We start from the raw sequence: 27500 nt of genomic DNA on the forward strand, positions 1-27500 counted from the left end.
CACAGAAATAACTTCAATATCTTTATTTTATATATATCACAGATAAATAACATTGATATAATAACAGTAAACATATGTATATCTAAGATAAAATATCACTAGTGTATAGTGTTCTAATGTTTGCAGTTTAAACTTGGAAAAGTTTCTGAATTGCCTGTAATTAGCAGATCAGTTGATTTCCCATGTGGTGAAACAATAGGATGTTCAATTGCTATACCAGCCAAAAATGACTATTACATCATCATTAACATAATGTCCTAACTATTGAAAGAATATCTAAGGATCTTGTATGGCATATTAAATAGTTAAAAAGAGCTCTCAACTAATATAAGGACTATGGGAAAGTGTCAGAAAATTTCTACTTCAACACCTTCTTCTTACGGTTTAAAGAATGTCTTTTGATTTCAAAGGACATGGAAAGATAGAAAGTTTTTTACTAAGAAAAGAATCTGCACATATGTCTTTAAACACCTTTTTCCAACTGTTTAAAGATCATCTTTTGATTTTACATAACCTATTATTAGCTTAAAAGAATTTTATAGTAAGCTAATATCTCTTTAAACACTTTCTTCTAACTGATTAAAGATCGTCTTTTGATATTTCATGCATGGTATGTTAACAGCTTATAGAAGTTCTTTTGTAACAGAAAGTGTCAACTAATTTCTCCTTCAGCACCTTTTTCTTGTCAGTCTAAACAAGACTGATTTCACATGACATGCTAATGGGATTATAAGAGTTTTTAAGGAAAGTGTCAACTAATTTCCTCTTCTACACCTTCTAACTGTTTAAAGAATGTCTTTTGATTTCACATGACATGTTAAGGAGATTAAAAGAGTTCTTTACCAAGAAAAGAGTCAACTATTTCTCCCTCATCCCCTTCTTCTCGTTTGTCTAAAAAGGTTGACTTCACATGACATGCTAACAGCTTATGTCTCTACTAAGGGATGTATCAGCTGTCATCTCCTCCGATACTTTCTTCTAGTTCCTGTATAGTGTCCTGTACAATAACAGGAAATGTTCCATCACTAGTCAGCAGGGAAAATGAGGCTCTCAAAATGAGTATGAATTCACTACAAATAAAAAAGAACAATTAGATTCATTAAAACAAAGGTAAGAAAGGCTGAACAATAATATGTAATGGTACCTATGAACAACATAGTCTCAATTGTTATGTGATGGCATGCTAGTTTTAAGGAGGTAGACCTACGTTAAGGGAAATAACTCTTAAAATCATCAGTACGTTTAAGTCAACCATTTTCAAAAATATATTCTAAGCTTCTAGGTTACATAGATTATTTTCAATCTGTTTCAGGTAAATGCTTAAAATACATTGGTGAACTTCACTTTTACAAACGCTTAACTGATTTAAAGAGTTATCTCCCTGAACCAAGGTCTACCCCCTTAAAGTATGGAATGTTGACCATTTCCTCTCAACCCTGGTGAAACTTGAACTGGCTGATTCTTTACCTTGAAAGATTAGAGACTAATAGGTTGAGTTTTCATTGCTTACTGTCTGGCCAATTGTTTTACAAGATTTATTTCACAGATGCAATTTACCATTGAAAATATATATTTTAAAGGTAAATGTACCCTAGTTCCTCTTTAGTTAAATATTGTAAATATATATACCAATACCAAGTTGAATCCTAACAGTACTGTGTTGTGCAAAATTCCAATTGTGCCACGAGGCAAATACTCTTATATTTTTTTACTTATGATTCATCTGCTTTTTAGATAAACTCTCAAATGCATGCTCATTTATTTTCCCTCCTTCAGTAAGGGAGTAGGTCCGGTAAGGATCGATTTTGGCCTCAAATTTCAGATTCATCTGACAAAAGATTTTGACCACTTTTTAAACACTTAAGTGTCTACTTCATTTGATTCAATTAATTTATGTGAAAGATTTTAACTAATTTAGTCATTAAAAACGTTCCGATTAAAGCTTAAATATGACAAACCGACCAAATATGCCGAAAAATGTCACTTTTCAGATGGTTTTTGTCAAAAATGAAAGTGGCTGCATCCGTGTTCATCCTCAACCTTTATATATGTTATGTATTATTATCAAATACAACTTACATTTCAATATTTAGGATGAACACGAATGCGGCCACTTTCGTTTTACACGGAAACCGTCTAAAATTTAACTAAAATGCTAAAATTATGAAGATTTCAGTAATTTAGCATGACTTACTGGTGCTAATACCCGATATATATGCATTGTATTGTCAAAAACAGCCCATATTTATGTAGTAGAAGCATTTTACTGTCCATTAAATAACTAAAAGTTTACATTTTAACAATTTTATAAAACTGCTATATTTTGGGGCCAAAAAGGCGTCTTACTGAACCTACTCCTTTGTTTTCAATATTAGTTAAGCAGATCATAAAATTATTTGCAATACAGTTACAGTGTGATTATTAGGAAATTAATTACAGTGTTTGTTTTGTAAATTAATTTACAATATATAATATATCGACTGATTTGCATAATGATATAGATTATTATTTATTGATATTTCCTTCCAAATCTACATCAAGAAAAAAAATACTGTCAAACAATTAATAGAGGCAGTCTTGAACTTGTAGTGAGGTGAAAGTCAAATTGCATGTTAAATCTCACTTTACCTTTAAAATGAAGAAAACTTGAGCAAAAAAGGCATGCTTCCTTTTCTGTAAATTTATTCAAGCGCACAATATCCAATGTTTTGTATATTTTGAATCCTCATCATGAATACCACTTTGAATTAATAGGTTTATTTATGTATGTGCCTGTCCCAAGTCAGGAGCCTGTAATTCAGTGGTTGTAGTTTGTTTATGTGTTACATATTTGTTTTTTGTTCATTTTTTTACATAAATGAGGCCGTTAGTTTTCTCGTTTGAATTGTTTTACATTGTCTTATCGGGGCCTGTTATAGCTGACTATGCGGTATGGGCTTTGCTCATTGTTGAAGGCCGTACAATGACCTATAGTTGTTAATATCTGTGTCATTTTGGTCTTTTGTGGATAGTTGTCTCATTGGCAATCATACCACATCTTCTTTTTTTTATATTAAAGACTACATTTTAATAAATATAGAGACATACTGTGGATTTGTTAATATTCAATGGATACCAATTTTCATGAGTTTTGTTGAAGGGAACCACAATTTAAATCTTAAAGGAATTACAAATTCTCTTAAGGAATATATGCAGACTTTGCCAAACCATAAAACGAAATATCCATAAAAATTCCAAGTTTCCTAGATCAATGAAAATTGGTACCGACATATATAAATGAATCTACAGTATCATTTCATAAGTTCAGAGACTTAAATTGAGTATTCACCTAGATTTAGGATGAAGTGACTTTAGAAATGGTAGAATATCTTTGGCAAAAACCTCCTGAATATAAGACTGGAACTGACTGTATTGTAACTGGAACAGAAGTGACGTGTATCGTTCTAGCTGTCGGACAGACCTATATTGCATGATGGCTGGTGGACTTGGCAACCACATATCTGTAGATTCAATAAATAAATATATATATTCAAACTGTAAATTTACAATTTTTTGCGATCATGCACGTAGCTACGTTTACGTCAAAACGCCCGGGCGTACACTTGAATTTTGAAAATACTTTTTTTAATCTAAATATAATAAGAAAAACTGGTCAAAAGCACATCAACCTTGTGCTTCTCTCTTCAATGGATTGTAATTTTCAATAAAAAGGGACTAAATTTACTTTAATCAAATAGTTCATTTCATATATTTGTTCGAATTTCTGTAAATGTCTGAATCTACTGTGAATTCTGCGTACTTTTCTTATATTTAAAGCAATTCATTATTTGCTGAGATTCGATATGTGGTTTGCATTGTTGTCGAGCATGTGACTTGTGCCGCAAAAGCAAGACATAGCGTCGTCAGCGCAGTCAATATTTAGGTTCCGAATGTGGACAAAGTTTTTTTGAATGACTCTCTGTTAAAAAACTGTTTATGATCAAAAAAGTATCCAGTGCAATATAATAATGCAATTATTTCTTTAATTTCCCCCACATTTTACGGATAAAAAGTATTTCTTTCTGCAATTAATAAGTGGTCACAGTTTGGGCTTATTTTCTAATTTTTTCTTTCTTAATTACATTAACTACTTGTCGAACCTTCATCGAATTTTATGAAAATTTGGAAGTAGATTTTTCTATGATTAATGTCTAAAGCAAAATTTTGAAAGCGTATGTTTTCGTTTATTTTTCTGTTCTTTACTGATAGCTGGACTTTTCTTTGCGCAATTAATTGCTCGATTTATAAACCATCATAAAATGTGATTGTGGGCACATGCTAAATTCCAGATCAAGAAAATATAATAAAGAAAATTTTGATTTTTTTTTAAATTCCTGGAAAAGACTGGTAAATTGATTCACTTCTTATGGAAAGAAATCGTGTTTCAGATGTTATATTGCATCTCTAAGAAATATTTTTTTGTGTTCATTAAAAGATGCTTTTGTCGATTGTATGCTCGCTCACTCACGACTTTAAACAATTTGAAAGTAATATTGGTTTGAAATTTTCTTTACAACCAATGTCCGTTAGCTTCCTATTAACACAATGAATAAGTTCTCAAAATTAAACATGAAAATATACCATTTAGATTCAAAAGTATCTTACTATCAATGATTCTTTACTGACAGGAATGGTATGTCATTCTCGATAACTCGATCGCTTTCGGGGGCTCTGTCTCCTTGGACCCACTACCAAGCAGGGGAGTTGGCATTGAGTGGTTTGTCACCCCCTCAGACCCCTCACCAAAGTTCGGGCGTACACGTGAATATGACCCAGCTACCCGACTGGCTATGTTTTTATTGATGAGAAAAATGCAGTCAGGATTGGTTTACCATAAAAAAAAAAATAATAAAAAATTTAAAAAAAATTAATTTTCAGAGCATATTTAATTTTTATGGTGCATTCTTTGAAATTGCAATAATCATTTTAACTTTTTTGCATTGTCCACTAATCACAATAATAAATGCATTAAAACATTTCTGAATTATACATACACAATTTTTTTGAACTTTTATAGCTTATAGTTATTTTTAGAAGTTGAAGTATCATTACTTAAATTTTGTCATTTGTCCTTTTACGAACAATTATCTTATTAGCAATTATACCATACCATCACATTTTTATATAAAAATGTGTAATGGTTCCGGGGAACCCAGTGTCTCGCCTACTTTTGCTGTTAATCGCAGGCTCAACCAAAATGAGGAAAAAAATCAATAAAATTATTCCTCTTGATACTATCTTTTGATTGTAAGAAACTTCTGTCCAAGTTTGGTAAAAATCCAGGATAGTTTATGATAAAAATAGAAAGATGTGGTGTGAGTGCCAATGAGACAACTCTCCATCCAAATAACAATTTATAAAAGTAAACCATTATAGGTCAATGTACGGACTTCAACATGGAGCCTTGCTCACACTGAACAATAAGCTATAAAGGGCCCCAAAATTACTAGTGTTAAACCATTCAAACGGGAAAACCAAGGGTCTAATCTATATAAATCAAAGCGCTGTAAGCGCTGAAGGCAGTTAACCAAAAACCAGGCAAACGTAAATATGTGCGATGGCGGATCCAGAAATTTTCATAAGTGGGGGCCCACTGCCTGCCTAACAGGGGACCTGCTCCAGTCATGCTTCAGTGATTCCCTATATAATCAACCAAATTTTTTCTCAAAAATGGAAAGGGGGGGGGAGGCACTGAAAAACCCTCTAAATCCGCCTCTGATGTGGCATTAAACATTCATATATTGTACGTTTATGTTTATCTAATGAATTAATTATTAAGGCAAATAATTTATATGTTACCAAGGTTTCAATAGCAATGAATATATAAATGTATATTTTTTATGGTGAGTCTGCAGTGGTACAAGTTCGCAATGATTGTAGTTGTTCTAGTTGGTAGTTAACGCTGGTTTTAGTTGACTGTTAGTAGTACGTGTTGACTTAGTACGAACATGTTATAGTATGAATGGACTTGTGTCCCTGTAAAGAAAACTGAGTATGTGTTCTATAGTACAATAGTTATGCGACACAAATCAGACAAATGTTCACTACTACAAGGATCAAAGGTGAGGTCTGACTGACCTGCCCATAGTAAATGTAAATGATTTGTTATATTGTCCCATACACGAATATATATGGTTTAGGGGTGGGGATCTCGAAGGTTTTCAAGTTCTCAAACAGGAAGGGGTAGGGTGACCCCAGGGACTTCCCCTATATTTCATTTGATTTGTTATATTGTTCCATACATGAATATATATGGTTTAGGGGTGGGGATCTAGAGGGTTTTCAAGTTCTCAAACAAGAAGGGATAGGATGACCCCAGGGACTTCCCCTATATTTCATTTAATTAGTTATATTGACCCATACATGAATATATATTGTTTAGTGGTGGGGATCTCGACCGTTTCGTAAGTTCCCAAACAGGAGGGGGTGGGTCACCCCATGGACTCCCCTTATATTTCATTTGATTAGTTATATATATAGTCCCATACATGAATGTATATGGTTGAGAGGTCATCCGATTCAAAGTTATCAAACAGGAGGGGGTAGAGTGGCCCAAAGGACGCCACCTATATATCATATGATTTGCCTACATTCAGGTAGTTATTTGTGAAAATAAAGTTAGAATCTTCCAGCTACTTTAACTGATCCTTCAAAATTGAGAAAAACAAATACCCCTTCAAAATTGCAGTAATATGTTTACACTTTAAAAGCATCTTACATGCATTATCAACATTTATCACTGATAAAGAAAATTTAAACTGTGACCAGGAACATATATATTGTTAGATATACTGTTCCCAGCTGTCACATTGTATTGGATTTTGACATTAAAATTTGTCAAAAGTAATTTTGAGTTTCTGTTTAAAATATTTTGTTTTTTCTTTCTTTTACATATATCTTTTGGTTTTCAATTCTAGTGTTTATATTCATTTACCATGCATAGATTTATTTTGTCACCTGCCTGGATTCGCCAAAAACCCGGAATTACCCCTTATCCGCTTCCGGAATCGGATCCGAAATTGTACTTGTCTTTTCACGGCAGCCATTGTCATTGTATTCCAATGTTGTTTTTGTCAGTCAGATACGATTTTACTCATATTAACACATTTTTTGTCGGCGATTTTCTGTATATAGCTAGCGATTCAACAAAATTGACATCGCTGTCATGATTAATAATGATTAAAATAAGTTTTGACATTGTTGATTTGGAGACTTTGGCGAAAAGGTTTGCAAAGCTATTTTTTATTTTCTTTCAAGTGGAACTGAGACTACTATAACTGTGATATAGTTGTCTCAGAGTGGAAGGCCCGTCGGGCGTGGCTAGTAACCAATTCGAAAGTGGAAGGTCGCGGACCTCGGACCACCGCTAATTTGAACCCCTGCCTCCAAATTGAAAAGATACGAATTTCGTCTTCTAATTTTGAAATTGCCGCCAACAGCATGAACAGTTGAACTTATTATATAATAGACTACTGACGTAGTTATACTACGTATTGACGACAAACAATATTCCTACGACTTTTGCCATTTTGGAAATCTTAACTACTTGTCTTAAAAGATTTATTTTCGGCGATTAAATATTTCGTACAATTGTTTTTTGACATCTTAGCCAAAAGCACAGGCGATTATAAACTACATAAAAATTCCTAATGAGCACTACTTCCTATGTGCAACTTCAAAACTTTTGGGAAAATCGACGACCATTCAACGTTTTTATGGTAATATTTTTTATATTCTAGAATAAAAAGTATTAAAAAAGTGTTCAATAAGTTATATATAACATAGTAGCCAGCTAGATAATAACAATGGCAAGTATTTCAGCATTTTTTGGGTAGACCACAAATCTAGGGTGCTCGCATAATGCAGATTAACTGCATAAAAACGAAAAAACGAGAAACACCTATAAATAACATAGACAAATGACAACTACTGTACATCAATTTCCTGACTTAGGACAGGTGCAAACATTTGCAGCAGGATTAAACGTTTTAATGGTATCAAACCTTCTCCCTTTTTCTGAAACAATAGTATAACATCACAACATAGAAAAACACACAATAAAATATCAATTGGAAGGCTTAACTCAATCAAAAAACATAAATTAACACACTATGAATCTATTTAATGTTTCAAAAACTTTAACTGCAGACTCTATGTAATGTTAAGTGGAAGAAAAACTAAGTCGATTTATAAGTAAAATACAGAAAAAATGGAATTTTATTTTTACAAAATTTACTTTTGGATACTGTCTTATGATCATTAACAAGCTTTTGTCCAAGTTTGGTAGAAATCCAGTATAGTTTAAGAAAGTTATACACAGGTACAAAATTTTAACCAAATTTCTTCTAGATACTAGCTTTTGATCATAAACCAGCTTCTGTCCAAGTTTGGTACAATTCTAAATACATAGCTTAAGAAAGTTATCAAAATTTCATAAACTTTAACCACAGAGTGAATGTAATGTTTCTCGGCAGAAAAACTAAGTCCATTTAAAAGTAAAATAGGGAAAAAATGGAATTTTATATTTTTAATACAAAATTTACTTCTAAATACTATCTAATGATCATAAACAAGCTTCTGTTAAAGTTTGGTAGAAATCTATGATAGTTTAAGAAAGTTATTATAATTTTAAAAACTTAAACCACAGAGTGAATGTTACTGAAAACAATTAACTATAGTATTGTTTGAACAGTGTTGAAAATAGTGGCAAGACCAGGAATATGCTTGAAAGTATAATTTTCCCAGAATCCACTACAAAAATTAATATCATTGATATCAATGATTCCAAAGAATACATATTCATTTTAATTAAGGTGGTACCTAACACTACAGGGAGATAACTCTGTAAAATCAGCTAAACGTTTAAATTACGTTGTGTTGTTAAGGGAATATTTAAGCTTTTCAATGATCAAAATAAGTGTTTGTCAAACTGCTATATAACCTGTGTAATTTTTCTGATAAAATGGTTGGTTCAAATTTTTGAAATTTTTATATTTCTGTAAAAGGGTCAAAGTAAATACTTTATCAAAATTTGAAGAAAATTAAACGAGCCAAATTAATTTTAGTTAAAGTGTTAGGTACCACCTTAAATGAATAAAGAATGTGTCAATGGGACACTGCAGGTAGTGCCCTGCCTGCATGTTTTGTTATAAAATGACAGAACTAATAACTTCATAAAGTGAGGCCTTCCAAATTTGAACTTGATGTATGTTTCAAGGTTAAAAGCATTGTGTATAAGTTTCAGTTGATTTAGGCAATCAAAAGTTTGAGAATGTAAGGATGGACAAGGATGTTGAAGGGTGGTGTGAGAAATGCCCCTATAAATATTAAATACCTTTGATAAAAGAATCCGATAACCATATACTTTGTCTGTGGAGTGGTGGTGTTGTAACATCTACATGGCAGGTACCTATATAATCTGCATTATCCAAACAGCCTAAAAATTTTAATATACATTTTCATGTAAAATTATATGTTAGTAATAAAATAGACAGTTCAAAGTGTTATGAAGTTTAAGAACCCTTGTAACAACTCCTTATAGATATTGACAAAGTCCTAACTTTATCCTCAGCCACACTGTTAATAAACATAGGATTATTACAAGAAAATAGTGTCAACTCTCATTATCTTGAAGTCAGCCAGACCAGAGAATCATCTTGAGATGACTGTAGTTTGACTCAAACGAAAACCAGACATTTAAAAGACCAAGGGACAAAACTCTTGCTTACCATAACAAGGTTAAAATAAATCCTGATGAATATGAGTAGCTAAAGGGATTTTAAAATACCCATAGGGGTTTTTACATACAAGATGGCTGTCATAGTTGTAAAAAACCTTTGAAGGAAATTCAAATTGAGCCTTAAATTTATTTTAATGTTGCTTGTTTGCTTTTCCATGCTTTTAAGGAGGCTGGAGGGTACACAAATTTCAGCAAACATTTTAAACTCTTTTTTTCATTTCTAATTTAATTACACTGTATGGTATAAAAATCAAAACATTCGATTCGTTTTGGTCCGAGATGACTTTTAAAATGTTTATATCATTGAAAAAGCTCCAAATTATCTCCCTTTGGTGCAAAAAAGCCATTTATTTGCATTAAGATTGAAGTATCTTTTTTAACTCATCTGTGACCTATATTTCTTATTACTTCTTTCAAATTAGCTGTACTAAAACTAAACAACTGTAACATTTAAGTGATTGCTGTAATTTAGTTATTTTTTTATTTCATTATTACATATTTTTCTCCTATTAGTTCAACAGAAAAATTACCTTAATAAAAATGCATGCTTCTTTTGAAGGCAGATTGTGACCTTAAGGATGTTTGCTCCTCCATTTTTTTATTTTTTGCCAGATTTTCGGAATCCTCTGGTTTTATCCATGTATTGTCATTTAAAAATTCTGCCCACTAACCCCTACATTTCTTTTCATAATTATATAACATAAAGTTTAAAAAGCTATATTTCAAAATTTTATAAAACTCTTGTTTTTTTTCATTTTCTTTGAAACAAATAGGGTGTCAATGTTAAATATATCAAAAATCTAGAGAGAATTATTTCCCGCCAAATTTTCAATGGCTTATATCTCGAAAATGAGCATACGGACCATCCATTTTTTTCTTCTTTTTTAGTTTCTTTATTTATATACTATCAATTCATAATAGTCTTTCAAAAAGCTTGTTATTTTTTAAAAGAGTAGCGAACATCCTTAAATGACCAGTGACCCCTTTTTTTTAATTTTATTTTTCTATAAAGTATATGATGAGTTCATTTTTAGAAAAAAATTAGCAAAATCCTATATTTTAAAAAATTTGATTTATACCCGCGAGTCCCTAAAATGCTATACCAATGATAAAATGGATTCGTTTTTTAAATTGTGGACAAAGTTTCTATTACAAAATTTCCAAATGGGAGCCTTTATGGTGACAGAGACAAAGATAGTTAATGTCTGATTTTGACCTCACAGTTTAAATCTGTCATACCTGTATCTAATTGGCCTCTTTGTTCTTCCACTTGTTGAAATGTTGATAGGATCATCTCCAAAGCTTTTCTGGATCTCAATATCTCATACACTGATGAAGAGTCTGTAAACATAATGTTATATTTTATTGGTTAAAATACGGTACATGGAAGCTGTTAGTAAAAAAAAATATTTCCAGCTGAAGATAGGTGGTTCAGGCTGCCTTCTACCACCAATAAAAACTGACCATAATAATATCATGAATATTGCTAATACCGCAGTTTCACTAGGCCACGATCGCACTACAATCTGTGATAAAAATTTAAAAAATTTTGATGATCGTAGTACGATCGTGTAGATTGCAGTAAGGTTGTATCACGATCGAGGTGAGGTCTTTAAGATTGTGAAGAGCGTGGCAAACTTTTGACATGTTCAAAACAATCGTGGTGCGGTCGTGGCGAAATCAGGTCGTGAGAGCGCACTAAGATCGTAGTAAGATCACAAAGGTCGCTGTTCAATTATAGCGAGAATGTGATTCTATTTGGTGAGATTGCGCTACGATCTCACAGCGACGTTATCACGACCTCATTATGACCATCGTGTTCTCATCGCGACCCAACTATGTTTCCACTGCAACTATACCATACTATTCATCTCCATAGTACGATTCTATGACGCCCTTGCCGTCCTCATGACACTCTTCTTACGACCTGACTACGTTCACACTACGACCATCATTCTCATTGTCATTTTCACATAAAATATAAAAAAAGCTCCCTAGATTTTGTTTGTTTGAATGTAATTATCCATTTGCTCTAACGGCTCAACCATACTTCTCGTTTCTATATAGATTAGACCGTTGGTTTTCCCATTTAAATGGTTTTACACTATATTTTTTGGGGCCCTTTATAGTGTGCAGTTCAGTGTGAGCCAATGCTCCGTGTTAAAGGCCGTACCTTGGCCTATAATGGTTTACTTTTATAAATTGTTACTTGGATGGAAAGTTGTCTCATTGGCACTCATACCACGTCTTCCTACACTGTATATCTATTGACACATCTGTTTCATCTCTGCTATCGTTCACTAAAATATTGTCAATTGAGCTTTATGGACCAGCAATAGGTTGTAATTTAGGTTGGATTGGTCGGTCTGACATCTCTGCTTGATCAGGATTCGTTACTTTGCTCCCTCTGCCGCTACATTAACCCCTACCACCAGGCCCATATGTTCTAGTAGATTTTGGTGGCATGACTGTATTGTTTCCGAGAAATCTACGTATTAATCAGAAATAGAAGGAATGGAACTGTATTGATATGAAACGCGATGTTGACATTGGACCATTCCAGTTAATATCTGCTAAAGGGGGATGGATGATCCTTTCTGAGGAGTGTAAAATTTATACATCTTAGGGGTGAAATTTTTGGTTTTTTCATCTGACAGGTACACTTATACGCAAAAAACTTCTGAGGGTCTTGCAGCAGTAAATAATTAAAAATAATCACATCTTAGGGGTTACAAAAATGCCTATGTCAGATCTGAGGGGTGCTTTGGAATGAAGACAGTTTCATATCATGCATTATCTGGTATTGTATTTAAAATTCTGATGAGTACAATCCTTGCAGTAAAAAATTCTGATAGGTCATGTTTTCCCATGAAAGCCCATCCACCCAACATGAACAGAAACTTTACATCTGATAGGTCTTAATTTTTTAGATCTGATAGGTAGTTTTTCATGATCTTTTTTTCTGATACGTATAAAAAAAAATCTCCCCATCCATCCCCACCTGTCAGAAATTAACTGGAATGGCCCATTATTGCTGAGAACGTAGTAAGATCGCGGTATGAACATAGTATAATCGTGGTAAGAACGTTCTATAATTGCAGTAAGATCATGTTGCAATCGGATAACTCTTGGTATGGTCGTAGTGAGAACGTGAAGAGCGTAGAAAGATTTTGATAAGCGTAGTGAGGTCGCAGAATAAGCGCGGTGAGAACGTGGTATACTGGATGCAGGATCGTTGTAGAAGCGTAATGAGGTCGTAGTAGCATCGTGAAAGCAATTAAAATTTACATTTTCATGCCGCTCATACCGCTACCTCACCATGATCTAAATTCATTTTAGATCACGGTGAGTGTGTTGGATCATGGTCTAGTGGGACTTGGGCTTAATAGAGTTAGTAGTTTCAGAAGGAAATGTTTTTTTTTATGACAGTTTATAGACTACAATGCTGGACACAGGATACCAAGAGATGAGAACAGCTAACTTCACCAAGTAAACTAATATAAAGAAAATATTTTTTTAAAGTAAATAATCCTTTTGTTTCTTTTTAACAATTTATTCAAAAAGGAGTCTTAAACTTTGAAAATGAAACATATACCTGTGGTATATCTATATTATTGTTAACATTAATTAGAGTCCCTTTGAATTTGCATTGTAACTTAATTGCAAAAGTGTGATTTTTTGCTGCATATCAATCGATTTTGGAAGTAATTTTCCCAATTCCTTCAATCTAGCGGCATACAATTATGGATAGTTCCAGTGAGATATATATATACAGCCAGTACAAAAATAAATTGAAGTTCGTACATGAGGAATGAATTCCCATTGCAGCATTTCCTAAACTCCTACAGTCAAGTTTTCTCATTGTTTGTTAATTTGTTTCAGAGGGAAATCTGAAAAAAAAATGGAGTTACCTGAAATGTTCTGCAGATCCAGTGAATTGAGGTATTTTCTTAAGTTGGTGTACATATTTGTCATGTCTGTGATATTATTCATCAACACCCATTCTTCTATATCTGTAAACTGCAATCAAATTCAATTTTCAATTGTTTAACAGAATTAGCAATATAAGAGTGAGAAACCAGTACTAAAAAAGTGACACAACTGAAGGTGAACACTCTACGTAAAAAAAAAGAATTATTCACCTGATCACATTGGTTCTTTACACACTTCAAGAGCGTGCACTGCCTCTGTTTTTTCATCTTTACACACGTCAAGAGCGTGCACTGCCTGTGTTTTTTCATCTTTACACACGTCAAGAGCGTGCACTGCCTGTGCTTTTTCATCTTTATACACGTCAAGAGCGTGCACTGCCCTTGTTTTCATAGTAATGGGCTTGTCTCAAGTGTAGGCATATATAAGGCATTCTTTTTCAGTCTTTACACCTTGGATGTCATAGTATCCTGTCTTATTCATTAGACGCCCCTCTTACCCCAGCATGTAATGCCATGTGTTAGTATTTTAAAAAGGTCACATCATTATGAACACATCATAACCTCGCTACCATAATGAACACATGTACTAAATTTCAAGTTGTCTTAGTTGATGTGACAAAAAAATCATTATAAGCTACAAATGTATCTTAGACCAAAACTTTTAACATTATACATGTTATACAGGATGGACTAAGGAATAGAGGGAGACACAGACACTTGTACATTTTGCAGGGCCTAAACTTTTAAGTGCCACATTTTGGCTATTTTGTGGTGGCAAGTTTTTATTGAGGGAGGAAGCAAGAATGCCCTGAGAACACCACCGACCGGGACCCTCAATAGAGAAACTAACAACCCTAGTCAATTAAGATTGAAGTTGAGTACACCCACATGAGCGGTGTTCGAACTCACAACCTCAGTGTTCAGTTGAATTGCTATGGATTACAGTAGTTACTACTTAGACCAATTGGCCATCGAGGCCCATGAGGGCCTAAAAACAAATATTTAAATAAAGTTTCTACTGTAACTTACAGATGATTCAATACCAGCTAAGATTTTCATGGATGAATGTTGCCCATCAACTTTCTTTGTCATTTTATACATTTCATACTTTTGTCTCAACTTTCTGTTGTGAGCAGCATACTTTTTCAGTTTAGCAGGAATTGTAAGATGGCACCTACAAATAAAAAAGTTTTAATCAGTATCTAAGCAAATAAAGGCAACAGTAGTATACGGATATTCAAAAACAGACTATAGTCTCCAAAGAACTGTCCATTGGAATACCCTAAATACTGTAATTCACAATAAAACTTCAGTAGTATGACAAATATATGAAATTGCTTAAAAGGGTAAAAATGCAAAGAAGTTTTCAAATGATTGTAAAAAAACAAAAAAATTCAAAAATATCTGTTTTTCATTTAACCTTCTTAAACTTCAAGGTTGAACTAGAACACCTCATAATTGTGAGACAAAAAAGTTTTCTAACTTTTGTGTAATAATTTCTCACACATTCAAACAGAAACTATTTGTATGAGCTTGACCAACACCCCAGGTGCCTCATAAAGAGCAGGAACTACTTTCCCTGTGGATCCCCTGAACTCACCTCTCGTTTTGGTAGGATTCATGACCTGGTGTAGCATAAAACATTACAAAGGGACATAACTAGAAAACTGTAAAAGTGACGCCACCCAAAATTTGAACTTGATTTTTGTTTTATCGTAATAAGCCTTGTAAATAAGTTTCTAAACATTTGGTTGAAGCCAACTAAAGTTAAAGAAAGGAAACTTACTTTGAGATAAACAAGGGTAAATCTTAATGCCAACTCTGCTAATGTATTGTAAAATTAATAGGCTTTAACAAATTATTTGCCTGGACTTAGAAACATCATTTTTCAATTTTCCTGTTTTCAGGCTTAATCTTGTTTTCACTGTTTATTGTTCAATCTTACCCATCTCTCAGAAGATCAAATTTCTGTTTTCCAGCTGGTTTATTTTCTGGTACATTAAGCTGAGACAAACGATTGGCTAATAAGTCTGCTGAGACTTGTCCATTATCTTGTTCCGTATAGTTGATGTCTGTACGATTATCTCCCTTTTCAGTATTCTTCACAACATGCAATTCAAAATGGTCTGTGTCTTCCTTTTCAGCTGATTTTGATATTTGACCTGATCGTGCAGACTGTACTTTTTCAATCTGACCTTCAACTTGACCTCTTTTCTGTGACACATCCTTATTTCTAGTTGAAGGCTGACTGGCAGAACTCTTTGGTACAATTTGATTGGAGGAACTTTTGTTAACTTGTTTATATCTACTAGCTGAAGTTGGACGAATTTGAGGGGCAGTTTTTGTAATAGAGGTCGATTTTTTAGGAAATGGTATGGATGAATTTGTTTGAAACGGTGCCTTGATATGAGACTGGAATGTTTTTTGAGGTTTTCTGATTTCTGTTCTTGGTTTAACCTTATTATTTACTGCATTCTTAGTTTTTTCATTTTCTATAGAAGCAGACTTTGTAACCACAGTAGCACTTGATTTAGAACCAGCTGTTTTATAATTATTGATCTTTGACTTGAGCTCTGAAGAAGTTCTTGCAGTATTGATTTTTACACTTTCTTCATCATCGTATTCTTCCTTTCCAGGTTTCAATGTTTCAGTCTGAAGATCTAGATCTTCTTCATGGTTGTGTTTAAAGAGTTTTGTAGCATCATGGATATCATTTTTAGATCTTTTTGGTTCTGCAAGCTGAAATGAATAAAATATAATTGTTTTGTTATCAGCTTTTTATTACATCAGTGACAGTGTTTTTAATTTATATGATCAATAACAAAGTGAAAATGGTCATTTATTAAACATTTATATATTTCTATTTTCCATCTTAAAACTTGATAATAATTTTTAGATTACAAAATCTTGATGATCAAAGAAAACAACACAAAATTCATATTTAACTGGAAATTCCAATTCCCTTACCTTTTCTTTTACTTTGTAAGCTTTCTCAGCTTTTGACAGAAGTTTAGTTACTAGTTCCAACTCAGCTTTTTCAACAGATGACAGTCGATCTACAATTAACAGAAGACAGGATTAACCTTTGAAACTATTTAAATTACATGCAATAATTTTACTTGGGTATCCCTGAATTTCTATATGTATTGAAGAAAAAAAGAAACTTTTCATCAAATGCATCAACCATTGACATACAAATGTATCATGACCAAGAAAATTTCTGCTTAAGCATGTTAAAGAGAAGGGCCTAAAGGATAAACATACACTGAATGAATAAATTTGATCTATGACATAATGTAGATACAAAATTAATAAAACAAGGGGGTTAGATGTAAAACAATATCAGAAAGACAACCAGTATACATTTGTACATAAGCATGTATTTTTCTATTTATGAGAGTGTCAGCTCTTTTAAATCAAAGCCTTAAAGGCTGTAAAAGCAATTGCTGTCATGTTAATGTTTGGGGACTTTTATTTTTCATCCACATATATATAATAATTAAACCTGACATGAGTGTTGTCTAGTTAGAAGTAAGAAGGTTTTAACTTTATATAAATAAAAGACTTTAGCAGAAAGTCATTTTTAATATGTTTTATATTTCACAAGGAGACAACACGTTTACCAGGCTAAAGTTGGGGTCAAATATACATGTGCTGAAACATATAACTAAAAAAGAAATCATCATGGATTATCCCCTGGTAGTGTTTGTAACTGGGCAATAATTTCCTTTATTGATTTAAATTTAACAATTTTCATTATTAATTTATATTTAACCATTAACACAAATGATTAAGTTAAAACATTTCAACTTTCCAGACGCAAATGTTAAAAAACGGGAAAGAAATAAAATATCTTACAAGACATAAACATGTAAAGAATAAATATATATTTCAGCTTAATAAAAATATTTTCATAATGGTACTTTGTCATCATTTTTAAAACTAAGTTCCAAACATTATTGCTCAGTTGATATACATGTATGTCCTTCTGATGCGGTACGAGCACAGGCACTTGTTTCTATCCAAAATAGTTTTATATGGATAGCCGACCTTCCTATGGATAGAAACAAGTGCATGTGGGTACGAGATAACTATAATTCTCATGCAATCCCGAAAAGGGGGGGGGGGGGGGTCATCACAGACAAACATGACATTAAATCGTTATCACTGATGTATTGTTTAGGGCCAGTTGAAGGACGCCTCCGGGTGCGGGAATTTTTCGCTGCATTGAAGACCTGTTGGTGACCTTCTGCTGTTGTATGTTTTTCTATCGTCGGGTTGTTGTCTCTTTGACACATTCCCCATTTCCATTCTCAATTTTATTATACGAACAAGAACAAACAGCTCTACGTTGCTTTGACATTTATCAATTTTCAGGAAACATTGCGAAAAATGATCTTCAATATTTCGAAAACATGTGAAATAAAATTGCTAACACGGTGGACCGTCGAGTGTCAACACACGTAGTAGACTTGTTCACTGAAAAGACGAGGATAATGGACATTTGTTATGCATTCCCAGTTTTGATCATGATATTTAAAAAGACGTACTTTTTTTCAATCTATGTAACTAGAAAATTCCAAATTGAAATATCTCTTCATCTGGACCGACTTGGCATCTACTACGTTTGGACGGGTCCATTTCATTAGTAAGGTGATCGATAAATATTACGGAGTTTGACAGAAAAGGGAAACAAACTTATTGTTATGTGTTTTCAACAAGGGTTTCGTTCCGCTAAATTATTTGCGCAAATAAAGTTTGTCTATTTTTAGATTACAGGTAATCATTTGACACTACGCATTAACCTGTGTAGTGATTTTGATTTTACGATAAACATGATAAATGTATGAATGAACGATAATTTTATGAATGAACAAGAGCACCTGACCTCTTAAAGAAACACAAATTAAACATATAAAACCGTATTTAATAGGAGATAATTCAGTTAAATTTTCAATACTAAATCGGCAACTGAAATGAATCCATATTTTGTTGAAACATCGTACGAACGGCGGAAAACGGAATCGCAGTTATAAAAATGTACTTTTTTTCACTCGGACTTCTATGTTATTTGATAGTCAAACGGTTGACCCTTTAAATACAAAAATACATCTACAAGAACATATTCTGAAACTTCTTAAATCCACTAACGTTTTTTTTAAAGTTTCAAGCTATGTATTGCATTAGAAAACATACATAGGTGTTAAAGAATGACAGACCAGGAGCCTGTTTAACAAAATACTATGGCTTGATATGGGCGGAGTCTCTGATCTGGGTCACAAAGATGGCCATACGCGATAACATAAAAGCAATTGCTTTAAAAATGAAAAATACTATAATTTAAATATTTTATAGAATCCAGCCTGATCATAGGCTATATTAATCCCTCAGGGACCGGTCTGGATGGGATCCCTTCTTTTCTTTCTTCTTTATGGTAATTTTTCTCTATTCTTTATACTTTTTGCCTATTATTTTCTTGTCTTCATACTATCATGATTATAGCACCTCATTATTCTCTATTCTTTCTTTCTTTTTTTTTTGGGGGGGGGGTCCATTTCCTCTATTCTTTATAATTATAACACTCTTTGATGATCATAATCATTATTCTCTATTCTGTAAACAGCCATCCACACCCACAGCCCTGATATAGACATTCAATAGTTATCTCCCTTGAAAATCATGTGACCTCTAAAAACTTTAGGGCTATTCCAGAAAAAAATGTATGGAGGGGTTGGGAGGCACATTATATTAATAATACATGGGTGATGGGTATCAGAGAAACTTTTCACACTATAATGCACTATAATTCTCAATTACAATTGTCTGGGTGACGGGTGCTGACAAAAACTGCCTTCCAACCCCTCCATACATTTTTTTTCTGGAATAGCCCTTACCTTCATCAGTCAGGGGAGCTTCTGATTTCTCTTTAGATTTAGTTTCCTCATCTTTTTCTTCATTTTTAAAAGTCCTGTTTCATAAAAAAAAATTAACATGAAAAAACACATTTGAGAGAGTGATAGAGAATAGTGTTACCCCAAGAAAGATGTGACACATTGATTTGAGAGCACTTTATCCTATTAATAGCTTATATATAGAGATTTTTGTATACCAGGGCTCACACTCAACAAAGAGGAGAGACTGGTGAATAAGTCATTGTTTGTGATGTTGTCCAGATAATTGTTTACTAGTCTTGGGTATCTGACTTATGGCTTGTGTTTGTCATTTTTGTAGCAGATTTAAAGATAACAAAATTATAAATAAAAAGAAATAATAATTTTTCAATTTAAAATACAATTTATGATAATGTTTGATATTCAAATATATGCATTATGATCCTGTTCATGGCTTCTCAGTTAAGCTGGAAATATTTCAATCAACTAAAAACAATAAATTGCAACAATGCATTAGTACCAACTTATATACTTATGTTACTAACAGGACTACAGGATTTTAATCAAATGTCTTGTATCAAATTAAAGGAATGTAACAAAATGTCTTTCTATTGATTTTGAATGTGTATTTTTTACTTTAGAAATTATTTTCTACTGTTAACTGATCCATGCATGTGTGTGTAGTTATTGTACAGAGTTTTTTTTTGTCATTGTTGGTCATCCTCCCGTTTGTTATTAATGTTGGTGATAAAAGAGAAAAGTTGTACTGAATGATTAATAAAATAAACTTTTCTTAAATTTTCTGTTGAAAAATTAAAGAAATCATCAGAAATAAAGCAAACCTTACCTTAAATGAACTTCTAGCTGACCATACAGCATGGATTTTTCTCTGATTGTTAAAGGTCGTATGGTTGCTGGACATTGCTTACATCAACTTCAATTGAACTTTGGCAAATGTTTGGTGGATAGTTGTCTCATCGGCAATCATAACGTATCTCCTTACTTTTATATTAATTATTGTTTAGGTCCATTTGAGTCACATGAGCACCCTTATGGGGGTGTCCAAGTTATCATATCATCTCAGTTTATAAGCCAATATAAATACATAATCATTAATTATTTTTTTAAATAAGATAATAAATTAATCAAAAGTACACATTGGCGGATCAAAGGGGGGGGGGGGGGGGTCCATGGGTTGGAACCCCCTTTTTTTTGGCCGATCAATGCATTTGAATAGGAACATATAGTTGGAACCTCCCCTTTGTCCTGGGTTGGGAACCCCCCTTTTTTAAATGGCTGGATCCGCCACTGGTACAGTCCTAGATCATCTAATACATTGTAATCAATTGCTAATAATCATAAAGTATTTGGTAATCAAATAATCACCATAAAAACTACCAAGAAATCACATGACCAAAAACTGTATGAGCAAGCTCTCATATAGCTCTTAGTAAAAACTACCAAGAAATCACATAACCAACTAGAGGCTCTAAAGAGCCTGTGTCGCTCACCTTGGTCTATGTGCATATTAAACAAAGGACACAGATGGATTCATGACAAAATTGTGTTTTGCTGATAGTGATGTGCTTGTAGATCTTACTTTACTGAACATTCTTGGTACTTAGAATTTTCTCTATCTATAATAAACTTGGACCTTTAGATACAGTGAAAAATATTTTGTAAAAATTTACAAAAATTTACCAAATTAGTGAAAATTGTTAAAAATTTAATAAAATGGGCAACAACTCCTTAAGGGGTCAATTGACGATTTTGGTCATGTTGACTTATTTCTAGATCTTATTTAGCTGAACATTATTGCTGTTTACAAGTTATCTCTATCTATAACAATATTCAAGATAATAACCAAAAACAGCAAAATTTCCTTAAAATTACTAATTCAGGGGCAGCAACCCAACAACAGGTTATCCGATTTATCTGAAAATTTCAAGGCAGATAGATCTTGACCTGTTACACAATTTTACCCCTTGTCAGATTTGCTCTAAATGCTTTGGTTTTTGAGTTATAAGCCAAAAACTGCATTTTACCCCTATGTTCTATTTTTAGCCATGGCTGCCATCTTGGATGGTTGGCCGGGTCACCGGACACATTTTTTAAACTAGATACCCCAATGATGATTTTGGCCAAGTAGTTTCAGAGGAGAAGATGTAAAAGATTACTAAGATTTACGAAAAATGGTTAAAAATTGACTATTAAGGGCAATAACTCCTAAAGGAGTCAACTGACCATTTCGGTCATGTTGACTTATTTGTAAATCTTTTTTTGCTGAACATTATTGCTGTTTACAGTTTATCTCTATCTGTAATAATATTCAAGATAATAACCAAAAACAGCAAAATTTCCTTAAAATTACTAATTCCGGGGCAGCAACCCAACAACAGGTTATCCGATTTATCTGAAAATTTCAAGGCAGATAGATCTTGACCTGTTACACAATTTTACCCCTTGTCAGATTTGCTCTAAATGCTTTGGTTTTTGAGTTATAAGCCAAAAACTGCATTTTACCCCTATGTTCTATTTTTAGCCATGGCGGCCATCTTGGATGGTTGGCCGGGTCACCGGACACATTTTTTAAACAAGATACCCCAATGATGATTTTGGCCAAGTAGTTTCAGAGGAGAAGATGTAAAAGATTACTAAGATTTACGAAAAATGGTTAAAAATTGACTATTAAGGGCAATAACTCCTAAAGGGGTCAACTGACCATTTCGGTCATGTTGACTTATTTGTAAATCTTTTTTTGCTGAACATTATTGCTGTTTACAGTTTATCTCTATCTATAATAATATTCAAGATAATAACCAAAAACAGCAAAATTTCATTAAAATTACTTATTCTGGGGCAGCAACCCAAAACCGGGTTGTCCAATTCATCTGAAAATTTCAGGGCAGGTAGATCTTGACCTGATAAACAAATTTACCTATGTCAGATTTACTCTAAATGCTTTGGTTTTTGAGTTATAAGCCAAAAACTGCATTTTACCCAAGGTTCTATTTTTAGCCATGGCGGCCATCTTGATTGGATGGCTGGGTCACTGGACACATTTTTCAAACTACATACCCCAAAGATGGTTGTGGCCAAGTTTGGATTGATTTGGCCAAGTAGTTTCAGAGGAGAAGATTTTTGTAAAAGATTACTAAGATTTACGAAAAATGGTTAAAAATTGACTATAAAGGGCAATAACTCCTAAAGGGGTCAACTGACCATTTCGGTCATGTTGACTTATTTGTAAATATTACTTTGCTGAACATTATTGCTGTTTACAGTTTATCTCTATCTATAATAATATTCAAGATAATAACCAAAAACAGCAAAATTTCCTTAAAATTACTAATTCAGGGGCAGCAACCCAACAACAGGTTATCCGATTTATCTGAAAATTTCAAGGCAGATAGATCTTGACCTGTTACACACAAGTTTACCCCTTGTCAGATTTGCTCTAAATGCTTTGGTTTTTGAGTTATAAGCCAAAAACTGCATTTTACCCCTATGTTCTATTTTTAGCCATGGCGGCCATCTTGGATGGTTGGCCGGGTCACCGGACATATTTTTTAAACTAGATACCCCAATGATGATTTTGGCCAAGTTTGGTGTAATTTGGCCCCGTAGTTTCAGAGGAGAAGATTTTTGTAAAAGTTAACGACGCCGGACGACGACGGACGACAGACGACGGACGACGGAGGCCAAGTGATGGGAAAAGCTCACTTGGCCCTTTGGGCCAGGTGAGCTAAAAACTGTATGAGCAAGCTCTCACATAGCTCTTAGTAAAAACTACCAAGAAATCACATAACCAAAAACTGTATGAGCAAGCTCTCATATAGCTCTTAGTAAAAACTACCAAGAAATCACATGACCAAAAACTGTATGAGCAAGCTCTCATATAGCTCTTAGTAAAAACTACCAAGAAATCACATAACCAAAAACTGTATGAGCAAGCTCTCATATAGCTCTTAGTAAAAACTACCAAGAAATCACATAACTAAAAACTGTATGAGCAAGCTCTCATATAGCTCTTAGTAAAAACTACCAAGAAATCACATAACCAAAAACTGTATGAGCAAGCTCTCTGAATATAGCTCTTTGTGTGTTTAGGTTTTCTACATCCTAAATTAGAATTTTTGGACTGGATTTGAGTTTGTTCTGTTGATTTATAAAACTGAGAATGGAAATGGGGAAATGTCAAAGAGATAACAACACGACAATAGACCAGACAACAGCAGAAGGTCACCAACAGGTTTTCAATGCAGCAAGAAATTCCAGCACCTGGAGGTGTCCTTCAGCTGGCCCCTAAACAAATATATATATTAGTTCAGTGATAACACGTATATATATAAAATGAATATTTATGATGTACTCACCATGGTTTAAACAGATCATGGTAACCTTTACAAGTTGTCTTAGTCAGTATCTTTTTCTTTTCAATATCATTCAATAATCTTAGAAGTATTTGTAAACTGTAAAAATAATATATAACAAAGTTTAAGGTGAAACTTCAAAGTGATGAAAATTTTGGAAAACTGCTGACCTGTGATGCATCTAGCTGTATATGTTTCTGATAGAACATGTAGAATTGTTTCAATACATTATAAAGTCTATCTTTATGAATATTTTCCTATTATTTGGATACTGTGGAGCTAGAAGAGTATTCTTATCTATGTTTATGAATTATAATTAATATATGTCTTTATTTTTATTCCTTATAAATATATATTTTTCATTGGGGCCGATCAGACTTTAGATATTGGCCGGATCGACGTTGGGCCCTATCGACGTGGGACGGATCGACTTGGGCCAGATCGATGTTGGGCCGGATCGACATCAAAGCACAGATAAACAAACAACCACTGGCGGTACGTCTAAACACTACCAAGGATTCCTAAGTGCACTAAGGACTATACAATGCCACTAAGGACTAGAAGGAGTGCTGTTATGTTTATTACTTTTACATATTATGTTAGAGATTAATATTTAATGCATAAATTTTAAATTTTATAGAAAAATAATCATAAATAAACAAGATATTCAACATTATGTAGGCACGTGCCCGTTTTTCTTTGATATGCCGAAAATCAATGAATCGTTTGACATAACAACTGATTAAACAATCATAATCTTTTTATTTTTAAAAGTAATAAACAATTGTATTGAATAGATTTATGCTTAATATTTATAATTAAATGTGTTATTCTTATCAAAAATGATTAAAAGGACTGTGGCAAATAATCTTGTTTTTGTTTTATTACTTTCCCAACAAAGTTATTTGCCATAGGTGCACGACTTTGATGTGTGCCAACTAAATGACTTATAAGTTGAAGGGTGGTTAGTTTGCTATGTAAGAGATACGAAGACGAAAGGAATAGATATATTTATAAGTGTTTTGATTTATTTTGATTTCAACAAAGATGCATGTGTATACAAATGGTTTCAGTAAAAATATACGATTGAATTGAGAGAAAAAAATCATGTGGCTTCCTTTGGGTTTATCAAAACAACTACAATGTAGCTTTCAACCAGTTTGATATCTGTTTACAAAAGCTGCATGCGGTACTTATTTGTTTGTATATGTTCAACTTTTTTTTTCCGAAAGTAAAAGAAGTTGAAAAAATCATTTCCAGATTTTTAGTCAGATTAAGTTCATTTTCAAATATATAACAGAGACAAATTTATGTTTTTTTTTTTTAAAATGTTACACAGTTTTTAGTGCATTATTCACGAAAAATTTTCAGTATGTGTTAATTTAGAGCTAAAATTATAATTTTGACAGAGAAAGAGAATGCTTCGTACGAATGCCTTGAAAATATGCTTTTACCCCATGATGTGTAAATAATAATTTTTGTAATACTATATAATCTGATTATTTAAACCTTAATATATCACGTGAAAAAATGAAAAAGCCGACAGAAATCTTTTTTAACTATAATTTCTTTAAATCTATTTTTCTTATGTATGTCAGAAGGAAATCCTACATGTATTTGCATTTTTTCTTCCAAATTGTCTGTTTAACATATTGTATGAAATAATTTATGAAATAATAACTATGTGGTACAGTGGTATGTGGTTTACTCACTGTTGAAGGCCTGAAATATTTTGCTCACTTTCTTCATATGATAAAAATTTTGAAAATGAACCACAGCTAACTCATAAGATAATCTCTGCCCAAACAGGTCATATATGAACTTAGTGTGGATGCATGTAGTAAAAATGTATTATTTTATTGGTTTCGTTTTGTCCAGTAATACATTGCTTAACGTCTTCATATATATATGAACATAAAATTGAAAAGTGCACCACAAGAAACAAACTAAAGAGTTCCAGTTCCATAATAAATACTGTCTATTGTTCAAACGCATGTCTGTCATCGCCTGTCATCACATTAAAGCACGCTTGCAAGAAAAAATAAACAGCATAGAGATACGTGTGCAAAACACTTCATAGATTACGTGTCCAACCACCTGATAAATAAAATTAGTTCCAATGACAAAGAACGCTACGAAATATTAGATTCAATTTTCGGTTCTACCGGACTTAAAAATTAAAATCACAAAAATACGGAACTCAGAGGAAAATCAATTCGGAAAGTCTATAATCACATGGCAAAATCAGCCCAAGATCAAGATGAGTTTAATGAAAAAGCAACAAACATCTCTGCCGGTTATCCATTCTTCAACACATACTTTCACAATATATATATATATATGTCATTAAAATAAATGTGAATTAAAATATTTTAAAAACATATATTTCAGTCACTTTTTATTATGAACATCAAATAAAAATCCGACATTAGATATATTGCTCTGGTAACAAATTTATTAAAAAATACACTTGAGAAAATACTTCTTCATTCTGAAAAAAAATATAAACAAAATTTCAACAACATTTCATTTATAAGTATCCAACTTGACCAAACTTTTCGATTAAACATAACAGATAGAAGGATACCCGTGGAATCAGTTATGTAATTTGACACGTGTCAAACGGTTCATTGATTTTCGGCTTATCAAAGAAAAACAGGCATGACAGGCACGTGTCTAAATAATGTTGAATATCTGGTTTAATTTATTTAGGCAGTGTCTGCGCGTACCCGCATGCGGGTACGAATAGCAAAATTGCCGTTCGTAGGCTACGCGTACCCACATCCGGTTCTATAATAAATTGCCATCGGATCGGGAATTAAACGTAAAATATATACAGAAATTATCGCAATTTGTGAATAAAATTGATCAACTACTTAGAAGTTTTGTAAACATTTATATATATGTAAGTGAACAGTTTTTCTTGGTTAATTAATATTCTTAAAATGGGAAAAGAGTGATATACATGTGGGGCAGACATTTCAAAGTTATCATGAATTGGAACAATTTGTTCAAAAGTATCAGTCAACAAATTTAAAATTGTTATAAGTCCTAAGTGCACTAAGAAGTCCTTAGTGCCCTGAGGATTCCTTAGCAGTGTTTAGACTGTTAGACGCACCCCTGGTCCTGAATCACAGGCACTTGTTTCTATCCATTGGAAGAACCACTATCAACGTATACGTAAATATACGTTGATAGTGGTTCTTCCAATGGATAGAAACAAGTGCCTGTGCCCTGAATAATTTTACAGGATCATAACTTGGGTTAAGAGAGACAAGTTTCCTCATTATTTGAATCACAGCTTGAACAGTATGTATTTCATCAGCAAAAAGACAACATCATTTTTACAGGGAAAATATTATTTAAAAAAATATTATTACAGCTACCTGTCAAAAGTATTATTTTTCATGGAGGCTGCCATGACAGTTTGAAAACGAGGTTACAGGGAAACAACTAAATACCTTTAATAGTTTCAATTTTTCAGATACTAAAAAGTCCGTAAATTTTGATAAAAAAATAAATATCA

At 32.9% G+C, this 27500-nt stretch overlaps 1 protein-coding gene across 1 annotated transcript; it reads right to left on the bottom strand.

The window, feature by feature from the left end:
- Positions 1-8: 8 nt before the first annotated feature.
- On the bottom strand, positions 9-27413 carry LOC139489009 (rho GTPase-activating protein gacN-like). The gene is made up of 11 exons (XM_071275033.1): positions 27361-27413; positions 23978-24073; positions 19605-19678; positions 16678-16766; positions 15656-16449; positions 14740-14884; positions 13690-13798; positions 11018-11119; positions 9374-9475; positions 3329-3500; positions 9-1070 (listed from the first exon to the last, which is right to left on the bottom strand). Exons 1-11 carry the CDS (start codon positions 27393-27395, stop codon positions 950-952), a joined length of 1839 nt encoding a protein of 612 aa, XP_071131134.1. The 5' UTR covers positions 27396-27413; the 3' UTR covers positions 9-949.
- Positions 27414-27500: the final 87 nt, after the last annotated feature.

Source organism: Mytilus edulis, chromosome 9, assembly GCF_963676685.1.
Source record: "Mytilus edulis chromosome 9, xbMytEdul2.2, whole genome shotgun sequence".
Classification (NCBI taxonomy): Eukaryota; Metazoa; Mollusca; class Bivalvia; order Mytilida; family Mytilidae; genus Mytilus; species Mytilus edulis.